The sequence below is a fragment of the Botrytis deweyae genome (assembly GCF_014898535.1).
Source record: "Botrytis deweyae strain B1 chromosome Unknown BDEW_019, whole genome shotgun sequence".
NCBI classification, from domain to species: Eukaryota; Fungi; Ascomycota; class Leotiomycetes; order Helotiales; family Sclerotiniaceae; genus Botrytis; species Botrytis deweyae.
In genome coordinates, this window is record NW_024066226.1 from 237788 (window position 1) to 255539 (window position 17752).

Consider the following 17752-nt stretch of genomic DNA (forward strand, 5'->3'; position numbering starts at 1 on the left):
GGATGTATGAGTGTGGGGTGCAAAGCATCACCATTTCCCGGTTTTCTCCCAGAGCACAACTGTTCATCGTACGTATGTGAAATGGCATGTTTATGACGCTCTCCCAACTGTTGTTTCCCATCTGCACAGGATGTAATCCATATCAGGCAGTATATAGTACATAGGTAGATGTTGTATATTCATTTATTTATCTATTCATCTATTCATCTATCAATCCATTTATCCATCTCCCCATCTCCCCATCTCCCCATCAACCCATCTCCCCATCAACCCATCTCCCCATCAACCCATCTCCCCATCAACCCAACCATCCACCCTCCATCCTCTCCCAAGAAACACCTACCTACCTACCTAGTACCTAGTACATACCAGGCCAGGCACTCAAAGTAAATACACACACTGTGCTCAAGCCACACCACAATAAACATCTCTCTCCTCTCTCCTCTCTCCTCTCTCCTCTCTCCTCTCTCCTCTCTCCTCTCTCCTCTCTCCTCTCTCCTCTCTCCTCTCTCCTCTCTCCTCTCTCCTCTCTCCATAGCGGGATATTTACAAACGCCATAAACTCTATCTCCTTCACATGATACATGCTACATCCAAGATACATACATCCAAGATACACACACACATCCAAGATACCTACCGGTACCACACATCTTCCGAATCTCAAATCCTCAATTCTCAACTTCATCCCTCCTCCACCCCTCCACCTCTCCACCTCTCCATCTCAACAAATTCCAAATCTCACCCTCCTCTCCTCTCCTCAGCTTCAAGCCCGGCTTGAATCCCCAAGCCCTGCGGACTGCAAACCCCGTGTACAGTCATATGCGTTCAGTTAAAAGTGAATTGTCAGTAAAGTCTAGATAAACATGAATCAGAACTACCAAATATAATATACATCACAAATATGTCGTGATGTTGTAAGACTACTTCGTATTCATATGTATTATGTTTAATCATCATTCACACAAATTCTCCCATCGACATCTCATCACATTATGTCATGATGAATGGTTATCGTAAAATCTTTTCAATAATTACTGTTCATCCATGTGTCAAGATAATCGACACTGAACTGATATGATCGCTGGCTATCAACTTTCTACACTGTCATTGTAATTTCAAATCCATCTTTCACCCCCTTCCCCTTCCCCCAATATGACAGTATCCTTATTGTAAACCTGCAAATGCTAAGACGCTGAACCCAGACCACCTACCCATTTCGTCCGAGTTTTTCCCAAATACCAATCAATCGATTTCCCATAGACCATTTGGCCCTTAAACTCCTCACAATTGCAATATGTAATCCCGCACATATGTAAAAGTCATGGATGTAGTACCCTCACCCCGCCAACCTAATTCAAACGACATAGAAGTCATTGTTCGTGCAATGCCACCCCCTTTCCAGTCATCCAAGCCCAGATCATGCAGCATACACCTTGTAATCTTTGTCACACATCCTTCCCTAAAACTCCTAAACCAAACGCCAGTTTCCAGTCACTATCAAATGGATTATATAAATTAAGACATTATTCATCATGAGCTATACTCTTATCTGATTAGAGTATGCCCGAGTCTTTGAGAGCATTTTGTAATATGGTCTCTTTAACGGCAGCGAACACTAGTCGAATGTTCGAAGTATCAGTAGCTTGTGTGAGACTATTGAATGTTAGAGGTGTAGTCTCGAGGGTCATTCAAAGAAGACTTACTGTGGATATAGATTCAGATGAGCTCTATTAACCTGATTGAATCTCCATAGTAGATACTTTGCTGCTCTATTCAAGTCGTTTCCACCAGAATAATCTGGGAAGTAGGTTTCGAGAGGTGATCGACCAAGCTTTTGTTTGAACAAATCAACCTTGTTGAGAAAGAGAATGATACTGGTACGCATGAACCATCTTGAGTTGACAACCGAGTCGAATAAGACGAGACTCTCCATCATACGATTCTGGTGTAATGTTAGGATGGTTATTAAACACTAGAGGGTAATTCTGACCTGATTACTCTCCTCCAAAAGAACCTGATCGTATTCACTTAACGCAACGCAAAATATGATTGAAGTTACATTCTCGAAACAATGAATCCACTTCTTTCTCTCACTTCTTTGGCCACCAACATCAAACATACTATCATAAAGTCAGTATCGAGTGTTTGAAGCGGGCAGATTATACTGACTGAATACTCAAAGAGCCCATGGTGAATCTTGTCTCGTAAATACCAGTTGTTTTTGTTCTAGCTCTCAAAACATCGGCTTCGGTAGGAATATAATTGTGTGCTGCAATCCTTCCAGCCTCTTCGAAGAAACTATAATAGGTTAGTATCATTGTCGATACATGGAGAATATGTGGTACGCACTATGGTGCTGAATCCATCAAATAGAATTCACTCTGCCTAGCCAATAAAAGATCAATGTGCCCATCCTTCCAGAATGATGCCACGGCCGTGCCAACTCGAGGATTAAGTGGTGTATGAGGATCAGGGTCGACAATATACTCCAGCAAAAATGAACCGTATTCCTTGTTCGCTGGGTTCTCTGGCTCGATTTCCATCTGTCGCATTGCACCAACCAATGCCTTTGCACAATCAATCAAATTCTTGTAGATCGTTAATCGGTACAACGCCAACTCATCAATGGTGTAGCCATTCTGGTGTATGATTTTCATCTGCTTAACTATGGTTGATTTACCACTCTCGCCCGAGCCTGTTGCGATGAAGGTTAGCATTGAACAAGTTTTGCCTTTGTCTTTGAGATCTTGAAATGAATTGAAATATTCACCTAGTAGAAGGATTTTGCATTCTCTTCGGAGCCTTTTCGAATCCTCTTCCAGCTTCTTATCAATCATTTGACTCCTCTTTCTCTGTTCCGTGTCCTCCACATTCGAGCTCATACAAGCACCCATCCTATCCTGCTTCACCTGGCTGGCTGCTTCAGCAGCCCCCGCCTTTCCCTTTAAATACTTCGATGAGTGGAATCGCGATGATGGTTGTTCTCACGACTTATATATTATTCGCTGATTGCCTGCAAGAGTTGTGTCGTCACTTATTATTTGAGGTGTGACGTTATGCGTAGTCTCCGTCCCGTCCCAGTCCTAGTCCAACTTCAATATCCAACACGATTTCACGAGGCTATCAACTCCAATCCGTACAATTGTATTGTTGAAAAAGAAAATATTCGGACCAGGATTATTCGACTCGGGATTATCGTAAGTATAAATCGTGAGGCGGCTCTAGACAATGCGAATAAGATTGATCGATGATAGTTGAGGTTGTGACGAAAATAGACGTGAAGAGGATATATTATCGAAATGCCGTCAAGGACAGTACCGAGTCTCCACAACCCACTCAGAAAAGCGGATGGTTGAAGTTGTTAGTGAGACAGAAATCACCCGAGGCAAGCTCAATAATGATTTTTTTCTCTTCTTCTCCCTCGTTTTTTCTTGGAGGTCGGGTCTTTGATAGCGAACAAAGCTTATTGTTTGAAGATTTTTGTTTGAAGATTTTTGTTTGTTTCGTATGATGTTATATAATCTCTGAACGGTTTATCAATTGAGGTTTGATAGGTAGGTAGGTATGCTAGGTACGGAATCTTCTCGCGGTGAGTGTTTGTAGATCAAGAGAATGGAGAATTATATCAAAAGATGAGCAGGGGGCGAGAGAGGAGAGAGGAGAGAGGTTGGTTTAATTGATTGTCTGACGATGGTGTGGTGGGTGTGGACTGTGGACTCGAATGAATGGGATAATTTAGAGTTGATGGATGGATGATGGTCTTAGCTCAACGAAAGGCAAGGCGTATGATACTTGCTCTCTTTCTGCTGCGGTTCAGACAAGAATGGTATGGGGAAGGATTGAGATATAGTATCTATGGCATAAAAGGGCAAATGATATTAATGCCTTTTGAGTGTGGGATCTTATATGATGGGATGATGGGATGACGGGATGATGGAATGAATGGATGAACCTGAGTATAATATTTCTAGTATGATGATGATGATGATGATGATGACCAAATTTTCTAGATGAATAAGGTACCAGTTTGAGCTCCAGCTTGATATCAACAGTAGTAATAAGTAACGTAACCTTATGTAAATAAAAAGGACTGGGTATATATTGAATGGAAGCTAGGTAGGCAGGGTACCTGGGTGTTTATTACGAGTTTAACAATGATCCAAAGTCACCAGCCAGCCCGCCTTGTAAGTAGATCTGCAATTATTCGGAAATTTTATCAAATTTTCATTCAATTGAGAGGAGGATAAATGGATACTTAGGTGGGTAGGTAGGTAGGTAGATAGACAGGTAGATATAAGAGAGGTATGAGTAGAGGTAGGTAGATAGTAGATAGTCATAGTGAAGTATGAGAATTGCTTGACTGATGTTGATGATGTTGATATTGATATTTATGTGATGACTTCAATAATCGACGAGAAGGCCATCATTAGGTTTTGAATAGTATATCATTCGTTACCTAGGTATTTAAACAAACATTCGAAAGTCTGTCCGTTGGCCGTTTTTGATCTAATACCATCTGAGTTCCTACCTCGATATCTATCTAACTGCCTTTCCTTCAATATCAAATTCCAAATATAAAACCGAGAATAGCTACTTGCATATATAATAAAAGGTACAATAATAACATATGTAGGTAGGTGTACGATGTATTAAAGAAATATATAGATCTGACTAAAGAGGATCCATTCAATACGGCACAGTCAATCATTCATTCATTCATCCTCTGTCTAACTATACAAAATACCATCATCTCACGATATCTGTTTCCAAGTTGCTAACTTTCCCTTCCTCCCTCATTCTCATCAAATAAAGTCAAATCTCACTCAAACAAAGTCTGTGGACTACCCACCTAGTAGATATCTATCTATATCATGCGGCACAAGCACAAGGTACGAACGGGTAGTATAGTATGAGAACTACTAGGGATGCTGTACTACCGGTGCGGATGTAAGTCATATGTAGGTATGTAATTAAGTGTATGTGAATGTATATTTATATCTTCTACCTAGGTTATCTATTACAGATTATATATATGGAAAGAGATATATACATATATATACCTATATATTCAATCTTTCTTTACTATTCTTATACCCATTAGATATAAATAAAGCAGAGATCAATAATCACCTTATATACCTACCTACTCTCCTACTATCTACCTCTCTAGCAATCAATCAACATCCATCCATCCACCCATCCATCCATCAATCAATCAAATCAAATCAAATCAAATCAATCAATCAATCTAAATCAGAATTCCAAAACCTCAACCAAAACATATCGACCCAAGTAAGGTATCCATCTAGATCTCATCTAAATCATAAATCCATAAAAGGCTACCAATATATAAATAAATCCATCATATAAACTCTCCTTCTCCTTCTCCCTCTCCCTCGCCCTCTTCTCCCACGCTTCGAAACCCCATCAACCTCGTGGCCGCAATACCTCCTCGCCCACCAACCGCCCCAAGCTTCTCAATTGATCTTCCTCTCTTACCCAATCTCGACCCAATTTTAGCCAAAAGCCTCCATCTACCCAAGTTCCCCCATCCACTTGGTGAGGATTTCCACTTTACTCGCAACCTAGAGTGTTCATCATCATTTATCCCTAACTGTGTGATGGTGATGGTTGGAGGGAAATAGGGATCAGTATTATGCATTTGATTTCACGTCGATTCAATTCTCATTTCCTCTCAAACATGGAAACATGGAAACATGGGATCATAACAAGAACCTAATAAAAAGGGTCTTCCCTACCTCCCTACCTCCCTCCCACTAAGCCCAAGGAGAAAGCATGAATGTAAAACCAAACGTCGGTCTCATGAAACTCGGGATTCACATTCTCTTTCACATTTCTTGTCTTGGTCTTGTATGACCACCAGAACCCTTCAAGGAGATTCAGATTCAGATCGGATCGGATCGAGTCCCCTTATTTCACATCTGTTCATCGCCATTCATCCACGTGTGAAGACCAGAGTAGGAGATTGTTATTAACCGTCACATCTATTTATTTATAAGTATATTTAAGTAGTACATACGATAAATACTACATTAAACAGTTTAATAAGGTTAGGTACAGTCAGTACTTCCAAAGATGTCAATATTCATCTCAATCAAATACACTCACTATCCAAAATCTATAATAATCACAATCACATTCACAATCACGATCACAATCAAATTAAATCAAACTCACATCCATTCTCTCGGGAGTCGGGCCTCGCATTCGATTCATCTGCCTACCTACTCGAGTACCTCTATGATATAAATAAATACAAGGGAACAAAAATAAAATACCACGTCCTCTCAATTCTCGCCTTCCAAACGCCTCTTCCGCCTCCACAACACAAATACAATCCGACACGACACGACACGACATGACATGACATGATACGGCGTTTACTCCTTCACGCCAATTCAGCCCTTTCCAACAAAAGAAACAGCGCTTCCACAACGTCATTTCATCGCCATCCGCATTCAATCCACATGCTCATCCCCATCTCATCAAATCTCATACCATACCGTACCATACCATACCATCCCGTCCCATCCCATCCCCCCACTCCGCAACAACTTCACCTGACTTCACCTCACCTCACCTCACCACCCAAACCCCAATCACAATCACAATCACAATCACACCACATACCCAAACCCTATTCATTCATTCATTTCCTCTACGGAGTATTCCCTCTACACATTTATTAATAGCAACCACCATACCCATCCACCATCCCCATCCACCCTTCCACCCTTCCCTGTCCAACCAACCTTCTCCCACCCATCCATCCCTCCCCCCAATCCCAGTGCCACGCGAAACTCCTCGCTTGTCGTATCGTGCCGTCTCTCGCATCCACACCACCCTTCCACTCTCGAGCCACTTTCATCTCGGTACCGTGCTCAGGTTACGAACGCGAGGAACGCTTTGACGTTGAGGCGAACTTTTTCCTCTCTCTCTGGACAAGGGACATGCTGATTCATATTGGTTTTTTTTTGCTTGTGGAATCGTGAGGCTGTAATCCGTATATAAGATGTAAGATGTATGCGTGGTGGGGAGGTAGGTGGAGAGGAAGGAGGAATAAGATTTGGTCTATACCGGTAGAGTGGTAGCTAGGAGGTAGCAGTAGCTACCTAGGTAGGTATTATCGATGATTTTAAAAGTACAGAGTAATGTAGGTATGTAATCTTACTACTTTGTATCTAGATGGATACTTTAATATACTCACTCACTCATATATATATCTATACATAGTATATTTAAAGAAAAGAGAAAAGAAAAGAAAAGAAAAGAAAAGAAAAAGAAGGAAATATCAAATCACAAATTCTAAATGATTATCTAAGAGATAAAACAGATATATAAATATATACATATATATAAATACATATATATATATATATATATATATATATATATACATATATATAATATAAAAGAGTAGAAGATAATAGGGTTATAAAGTAGTCCTTTATAAATACTACAGATAAATTATTAAGACGTAGCGCCCCCGATAAAGGAGAGGAGAAGTAGGCTTTACATAGCACATTATAAAATATATAAGAAGATGAATAGGAACTAACTGCTGTTTTTAAACTATATAAAGAAGACCTATAAGTACTAGCTACAGAAAGAGGTCACGTGACCAGTACCAAGTTTCGCTTACAATAAATACATATATATATATAAATACATATATATATATAAATACATATATATATATAAATATATTATTTTTATATAAAAAAATAATAATACATCTTTTTATATATATATATATATATACACTTTTATATTTATATACTATACTAAGAATAATTTACAGAATTATATAACTAATCACATGATTGTTGCTTATAAGCTTCCAAAAGCGACCATACAAAAACAATCATATTTAGCTTCCGAAAAACAATCATTATTAGTTTCCAAAAACAATTATATTAGATTCCGAAAACGATTATTAATAAAGAATAAGAAAAGAAGCTTTATTTTAAAGAAATAATTAAATTAGAAAAAAATCTACAAGAAATAAACGAAAGCTAAAAGTTAGATTAAAATGAAAAAGATATATAATATAAACTTTTTCCCTCTTAATATAAAATAAGAAATTCAATATCATAATATAGATTCCTAAATATCATATATTTTTATTGCTTTTTAGTTATTAAACTAAGCCAGTTTCCCATAATAAATTAATATTAGTTTAATTCTTCTTATATTCTATATATACTCTATATCTATATACCTACTTATAATCTATAATAGATTATAAGCCTGGTATCTTATATCTATAATTAAAATATAAGCTTATACATGTTGATATTCGATTCGAAAAAGCAAAAAAGAGTTGTATAAATCGAAAATTAGTCGAAAAAACAACCGAAATCTGAGTATTTAATGAAATCGCATTCAAAATCTATTAAATTAATATATATTTATTTAATTAAAACACTATATACATTATTTAAGTATATACATATACTAATACAAATATATATTGATTTCAAATCTATATTCGAATTTTTAGTTTATATACATTAGTATAATATTAATATTGGAGTTGTATCTTATCATAGAAATATTATTTAATAGTTCGATATAATACTAATACTATATATCACTGGTAATATAATAATTCCTTTATTATATTGAATATAGTAGATTTGAATATTATACCTTACCGAAGGTATAAAGCTAATTATTACTTATATACGAATCCTTATCAAATTATCAAACCCTTATTAAACCACCAAATTCTTATTGAATTATATAGTTATCGATTTATATACATATATATATATATACGTATATAAACTCTTATCAAACCATTAAACCCTTATTAAATTATTAAACCCTTATCGAATTATTAAACTCTTATTAAACTATTGAATTCTTATTGATTGATATATACTTCATTTATATTATTAAATTATATATATGTATATATACTATATAAAACTTAAAGATAAAGATATATTTATAAAAATAACTAAAAGATTTTAAAAGAAATAAGATAATAGAAAATACAAAGTAATTTAATATTAAAATAAGAAAGAAATTAGGAATAATAATAATTTCCTTATTAAACTATAATTTCAAATAATAGTTCAATATTATTTAATAATATAAAAAAACAAGATTCAAGTTGAAATAGATCAATTAGATATTAAAGATTTAGTATATAGTTTTATAATATATTATAACTATAAAGATACTATATATTCGGATTTATTACCTATAGAATATATTATTTAGACTTTTTATTATATATAGAACACTATAATATATAATTATATTAATTCGAATTATAATCTAATCAATTTTGAAATTCTAAATATTTCTTATATATCAAATTTAATCTAAAAAGAAGAGATTAGTTTAATTAGTTTACAAATTCTTTATTTCTATATAAATATTATAATAGATATTAAATAAACATATTATATATATTTATTTATATATAGAATTAATATGAAACTATTTTAAATAATCGATAAAAGAATATATGAAAAAGCTAAATAATATAGAATATAATATTATTCAATATTAAACAAAAAGGGAATACTATATAAATAATAGTAATCTATATAATTATATTATTTATTTAATAAGAATTATATATCAATTAATAAAAAAAGAAATCGAAAATCCAGAAGATTCTATTTATAATTTAACTATATTATATAATTATAATAAAGAAACTATTAGAAAAAACCCTAATTTTATTATTAAAAAAACCTAGAATCCAACCTACATTCAAGATATAATTATAAAGAAAGGCCTAAATTCAAATCCAAACCTAATTCTTATCGAAATTAAAGATTAAAATATCGATTTAATATTCAGATTAATAAGAAGAGAGGCTAATCAATTAAGATTGCTAGGAATCCCTATATTCAGTAATATAATGTATATTATAATATAATTATGTTAATATAATAAAAGATATTAAATATATTAATTCTTTTAATCTATTTTTACTTATATCCCTAAAACTAAATCTAATTAAAGAATAAAACTAAATCCCTAAAAGCTATATATGTATATATATTTTATTTATAGCGAATTATATAGTATTATATTTTATATAAAGATACCCTAACTTGAATAAACTTATATATAAAGATTTATATAGATTTATATTAAGAGATGGTAACTAAAGACTAAATCACTTCCCGAATTAAAGCTTTATAAAAACTATATAAAGATTCTGATTTTATAGTATTTATTATATTATAATAAAATATTTATATATATTAAAATAAAAATAAATATAAATTAAAGAATTAAGTATATTAGTCCTAAACTGAATGGTCGATTTAATTATATAGAATAGTATCAAAAATCTAAGCTCTTCTTAAAGGCTAATAATTTTGTATCCTATATAAATAATTTAGAAAAAGACTCCGAAAGAAAACACTATTTTAAAGACAATAATACACCTATTTCAAAAGAGATTCACTTTAAATACAACGAAAAATTGAAAGAATATGAAGATAAATCTAAAAAAGCTTTAATTATATTAAAATCAATAATATTAATGGATTTAGTTAATAGATTTAAGGATAAAATTAGTTTAATAAAGCTTTAGAATATTATAAATAAAATTTATAGTAAAACTTTTTTTGATATAATAAAAAGATATTTTAATAGACTAATAGAATCAAATTATAATGATTTTAATAATATAAATAAATATGTAAATTATTTATTCTCATTCTATATATATTTAAAAGAATTAAAATTTGAATTACAAAAGGCTTATATAATATAAATTATATTTAATAATCTAAACGATTTATTTGATTTATTTAAATTAAAAAAAACTGAAGAATTCTTGAAAGATTTAAATAATAATAATAATATTGATTTAGATAAATTAATATCTAAATTAATATTTGAGGAATCTAGAATAAAAGGTTCTATAGAGTCTAATAAAATAATAAAATCACAAAATATTATTTCAAATTATACTTTTATAATAAAAAGAGATATTTAAAAAAAAAAGTATTTTAAAAAGCATTTAGAACTTTATAATAAAGATTATAAAAAATCTAAAAACTTATTTGAAAATAATAAAAAATTAAATAAAAAACTATATAAAGTAATTAAAGAGTTAAATAAGCTTAAAAAATCTAATAGAACTAATAAAAACAATAAAAAGATTAATTAAAATCAAAACAAAAATAATGAAAATTCTAATAAAAAGAATAAAATTATCTAGAAAGCTTTAATATTGAAATAAATCAAACCTTTTTAATAAACTATAATATAGTATCTAATCCTGAATGTAAATCGAATATTATAATTATATTAATCAATTATATTAACTAATCTAAAAACAATATTATTATAGATTTAGGAATTATAGAGTATTATTATTCAAATAAAGATTGGTTTATAAATTATATAAAATATAAAGTTCTAAAATATATTAATATAGTTAATAAAGAATCTATATTAATATTCAGGTATGGGGATATTCCTATTATTATAAATAATAAAAAGATATTTATTTGAATAATAAAGTATATATTAGAATTAAAATTAATATTAATAAATATTAAATAAACCATTAAAAAGAATTGGGTAAACAAAATACTGTTTTCTAGAAATATATATAAATTTTCAAATAAATCTTTTAATATAAAAATGAATATTAAATAAATTAATAATACATTCTATTTAGAATGTAATATAAATTTTGATTTATTAAATAAAAATAAAAATATTATTTATAATAATAATAAAGATTCTAAAAAAAATTAAATAAATAAATTTAAAAAGAATCTAATAATATAAATTTAAAAAATTTAGATTTATAATATGAGTATTTAAATCATATTAATAAAGATTATATTATAAAAATACTAAATCTAAAAGATTTTAAAATAGATTTAAATTATTATAAAGTCTATATATATAGTAAAATAATTCAAAATATTAGTAAATTCCTATTGAATTTGAAATTAAATAAATTCAATAAAATTAGTATTAATATTTATAAATTATTTAAAATATTAGAATTAAAAAAAAAATTTATTATTTTTATTAATTGGGCTATATAAGGTATATGGGTATATTCTATAAAATTTAAATTAGATATTTTAATATATTAAAAAAAGTATTTTATTTAATATATAATTAATTTAATATTAAAATGAAAATAATAAAATTAGATAATATAAAAGAATTTAATTCTAATTAATGGAATTTATTTATTAAATCTAAAGAAATTATATTAAAATATATTAAATTCTTATTATTATTTTTAAAATAAAATAATTAAAAAATTAAACAAATGTTAATAAAAAGAATATTATATTGTATAAAGATAAAATCTATTAATATTTTTATAATTTAATATATAACAGGTATAGTTTATATTAAAAACAGATATTATAATAAAATTATAAATAGTTCACCCTGTAAAATTATTATTTAATAAAGAAGTTAATAGCAATTCTATGTAAAATGTTAGAATTTTTTATATATATTAAAATATTAAAAAAGAAATTATAAATTGATTATAAATAAGAAAAGGAATTTAGTAGAATTTAAATCATCAAAGAATTTATTATTTAGATATTAAATCGAATAAAAGAATAAATTCTAATAATTTTATTATTAAGAAGATATGATTTATTATAATAATTATATTAAAAACAATTTTACTAAAAAGGACCTATTAAAAGAATTTGATAAAAACCCTAATAATATGAAGATTAAGAAGAAGAGGTAGATATATATAATAATAATATATAAAGATTTAAATAAAAAATTTTAATTTTAAATAGTTTTAATATTAATAAAAGCAGATTAATAATTGAAATATTATTTAATTCTAATTTATTTATCTCTATTAAATAATCTAAGTATATACAAGGGGTAGAATTATATTAAATATATATAATCTCATTTATTTATAATATATAAAACTAGAAAATCAAGATTATAAATTTAAATTAAATAATATTAATAACAATCAATATAAAAAGAATTATTATTATATTTTAGTATAAAAATTAAGGAAAAAAAAATAATAAAAAGGTTTTATAACAAAATTTAATAACTCTTAAAATATATTTATAAGCTATAAATTCTAATCAAAAGAAAATTAGGAAAAAACTATAAATTATAAAATAAAAACCCTAAAAAAGAATAATATATGAACTATTATTAAAAGAATAATAATAATATTAAAGAATTAAATATATTAAAAACTAAATAAATATATAAAATTAAATATTTATCTAATGATAATATTAAATTTAAAATTAGATATATAGCTAAAGGATTTAAACAATTATATGAATTAAATTATTTAAATACTTTTGCTAGTATAATAAAACAAATAACCTAGAAATTAATATTTATATTAATAATAAATAAAGAATAATTTATATATAAAATAGATATGGTATTAGTTTTTGTATAGAAGAATATTAATAAAAATATATATATTAAAATTTTTGAAATATATTAAAATAAAGATATAATATTAAAACTAAATAAAGCTCTATATAAATTAAAATAATTTGCTAGAATATAATATATTATATTAAAAAGTATATTAAATAAATTAAATTTTATTAATATAAAATTAGATGAATGTATATTTATAAATAAATATTCGAAATTAATATTAAATATATTTATTAATAATATTATTATTATAAATTCTAACAAGATTTTAATTAAGAATTTTATAAAAATCTTAAAAACTATTTAAATCTAAAAGATTTAGGTTTAATAAAAACTATTTAAATATTTAAATAAATCTAAATAATGATTTTATTAAATTATATTAAAAAGAATATATAATAAATATCTAAAAGATTTAAAATTAAAAGATTGTATTCCTGTAGCTATACCTATAATTATTAAAAATAATATTAAAATAAATCTAAATAAAGCCAATTTAAATAAAATAAAATAAGTTTAAAAGTAATAGGGAAATTATTTTATTTAGTTTTAGGAATTAAATAGAATATTATTTATTTTATATTAAAATTAGTAAGATATATGTTTAATCCTAGTAAAGATTATTTAGTGGTTATGAAAAGAATATTTAGATATTTAAAAAGAATTGAAACTTTAAAAATAATATATAAAAAGAATTATAAAAACTATATAAAAGGATATTGCGATGTGGATTATACAGGAAATAAAAGTTTTATTAATTTATTAATAAATATATATTTTTATTCACTAATGGATTAATAAGTTGGAGAATTAACTACACATCTATATAATATAAAATATAATAAATCCAAGCTTTTTCATAATTTGTTGTTGGAAAAGCTATATATTTAAAGTATATTTCTGGCTTAATCCATCTCAACAAAGATTCCTCTTATATCGATACTATACTTAGTTAAACTATATCTGCACATCCTATATATTGAGCAAAGTAAATTATCTTAAATATTCTTAGAACGATTTTTATTTTTTCGATTTTTGGCTTTCAACCGCAACCATTAGTTAATGGTTTAATTCATTATTAACAAGACTCAATTATCAAGATTTTGACTATATCAAATTTATAATAATTCTTACAACATTTCATGATTTATATACACATTAGACTCGCTTTCCTCTCAGTAGGTTTTTACCAGTAATATCTATATAGATAGTCATCCTCTTTTTCTCTAAAAGGTTTTTAATGCGATTATATTTATATATATTTATATAAAGACGGTATATATTAAAGGGGACTATGTTTTTATATAAAAAATAATAATACATCTTTTTATATATCTATATATATATATATACATTTCTATCTTTATATACTATACTAAGAGCGAGTTATAGGATCATATGATCAATCAGTGATTGTTGTTTATAAGCTTCTGAAAGCAATTATACAAAAACGATTGTATTAGTTTTTCGAAAACAATTATTATTAGTTTTCGAAAATAATTATATTAGATTCCGAAAACGATTATTAATAAAGAATAAAAAAAGGAGCTTTATTTTAAAGGAATAATTAGATTAGGAAAGAATCTATAAGAGATAAATGAAAGCGGAAGTTAGATTAGAATAGAAAAGGTATATAATATAGGCTTTTTCCTTCTTAATATAGGATAAGAAATTCAATATTACAATATAGATTCCTAAATATTATATGTTTTTATTACTTTTTAGTTGTTAAATTAAGCCAGCTTTCTATAATAGATTAATATTAGTCTAATCCCTTTTATATTCTATATATACTCTATACCCATATACCTGCTCATGACCTACGATAAAATACATATGTATAAATACATATATATAAATATATATATATAAATACATATATATATACCTACCCAGCTAGCTAACTAGCTATATCATCATTATAAATCCGAATCTCCTCATCTCATCTCATCTCAAAACCTTATTTTAAAAACTAACCTATCTATATACTCACCTACCCAGCTACTCAGATCCCTAAATACCTATTATAATCAATCCAAATCTCCCATCTCATCCCATCCCATCTCATCTCATCTCAAACCTCACTCAAAAAAAAAAAAAAAACTCACAAACTAGATACACATTATATCAAATCTATATAAAATAATACTCTAGATGATATATCTACCTAACTATCTAACTACCTACCTAATCATCCCCTACTCATCCCCTACTCAAATTCCCAAATCCCCAAATTGCTATTCTCTCTCCTCTTCTCTCCAACTCAAAAGAAAATACTCAGTTCAGGTTTTATACCTATATATATATACATACAAAGAAAAACTCTATATGTACAACTTAGAAACCTAGAAACCTAGAAACCTAGAAACCTAGAAACCTAGAAACCTAGAAACCTAGAAACCTAGAAACCTAGAAACCTAGAAACCTAGAAACCTAGAAACCTAGAAACCTAGATAATTCTAGAAATCAAACATCTTCTTTCAATATAAATTTAATTTAATATACAATACTCATCTACTTATTATTTATTAAATTTTTATTTATATATAAATATTTTTCTATAATATACATACTATCTCTTTTCTTTCTTTTCAGCTTCGGCTTTTTATTATTTGTTATTACTTCTTCTTTAGGGACTTACAAACTTATATTATAAACCTATAAATCTATAAATCTATAAATCTATAAACCTAGAAATCTAAAAACCTAGAAACCTAGAAACCTAAAAACCTAAAAACCTAGAAACCTATAAACCTATAAACCTATAAACCTATAAACCTATAAACCTATAAACCTATAAACCTATAAACCTATAAACCTATAAACCTATAAACCTATAAACCTATAAACCTATAAACCTATAAACCTATAAACCTATAAACCCAATTGATACATCATAATCATCCTGAATCCCTCCTTCAACTTTATTTTCGAATTCATTACTTACCCTCCCCCTCACCCCCACCCCATTCCTTACACCCATCATCACACATCATACCTCTATCATCTCTCATCCAGATCTCCCATCCAGATCTCTCCCACCCCCAACAAAAATACATTCATCAAAACACCTACCCACCCAGCTGCCTCTATTCCAATCAAACAACCTATACTCCAAGCTTCTCCCCCCGTCCCCCCTACTACTTCCATCCTCATTCATCACCCATCACCCATCACCCATCTCCAACCTCCATCCAAGTTCAATTTCAAATTCAATTTCAACTTCCCATCAACTTCCTCCTCACCAAACATCTCTCCCCTCCCTACAATATCTAAACAAAACTCACATCACATCACATCACATCAAATCCCATCCCATCCATACAACTCCAGCCTTTTCACCTTGACTTTCTCCCCCATCTACCCCAGATTAATAATTATCCTCCCCTTTCTCCTTCTCCTTCTCCTTCTCCTTCTCCTTCTCCTTCTCCTTCTCCTTCTCCTTCTCCTTCTCCCTCCTTCTCCCTCCTTCTCCCTCCTTCTCCCTCCTTCTCCCTCCTTCTCCCTCCTTCTCCCTCCTTCTCCCTCCTTCTCCCTCCTTCTCCCTCCTTCTCCCTCCTTCTCCCTCCTTCTCCCCCCCTCCTCCTCCTCCTCCTCTCTCCATCTTCCACCTCCCACTTCTCATCTTCTTTCCCCACCACCCAACAACCCAACAAATACCTCACCCACCTACCCCTCCCTCCTCTCAAAAAACCCTTCACACAAACAATCAACACTACAACTCCCCAAGTTAGCACATCCCCTCACCCCCTCCCATCCGCACATGCCATCCACCCATCCACCCATCCACCCAACAATCCAAACAACAAACCAAATCAAAATTCACCAATCCCTACACAATTCCCCATCAAACCCTCCCAACCTCACCCTGACACCTCCATTTCCACTCTCCACCGCCCAAATCACAAAAGACTCAAGTACCTATATATCATTCATCAATACATTCATCCACATTCATTCACATTCATTCACATTCCACTCACATTCCACTCACAACCCTACTTATTAAATACCCAAGTAGCATATATAGGGAGGTAACATTAACTGATTTTCGCTGTAACTCGCTGACTGATGTTTTCATTTACTTTGAACACCCGTATCATTCATTCATGCACACTTCTATGCCCGCTCAATTCTTCCCATTTATGCTCCCTTACTTAGCCGCACTTGACTTTCCATCCCAATTATGATCAAGCCCGCCTGCCCATTCACCATCACATCACATCCAATCCTCAAGCTATTCATTCATTTTAGTCATCAAATGCTCCCAATGACCAATTGCGATATGTTACATTCTGCCCTTTATTTCCCCTTACCTTCTTTCCCA

The 17752-nt window shown here is 29.4% G+C and overlaps 2 protein-coding genes across 2 annotated transcripts; both read right to left on the reverse strand.

The window, feature by feature from the left end:
- Positions 1-1556: 1556 nt before the first annotated feature.
- Positions 1557-2897, reverse strand: EAE98_007797 (uncharacterized protein; the record flags this gene model as incomplete). The annotated part of the gene is made up of 6 exons (XM_038955420.1): positions 1557-1656; positions 1707-1945; positions 1994-2123; positions 2173-2301; positions 2353-2698; positions 2774-2897. 6 exons carry the CDS (start codon positions 2895-2897, stop codon positions 1557-1559), a joined length of 1068 nt encoding a protein of 355 aa, XP_038808149.1.
- A 13898-nt stretch (positions 2898-16795) lies between these two features.
- EAE98_007798 (uncharacterized protein) lies at positions 16796-17029 on the reverse strand (the record flags this gene model as incomplete). The annotated part of the gene is made up of 1 exon (XM_038955421.1): positions 16796-17029. The coding sequence occupies one exon, from the start codon at positions 17027-17029 to the stop codon at positions 16796-16798; it is 234 nt and encodes a 77-aa protein (XP_038808150.1).
- Between the last annotated feature and the right edge of the window lie 723 nt (positions 17030-17752).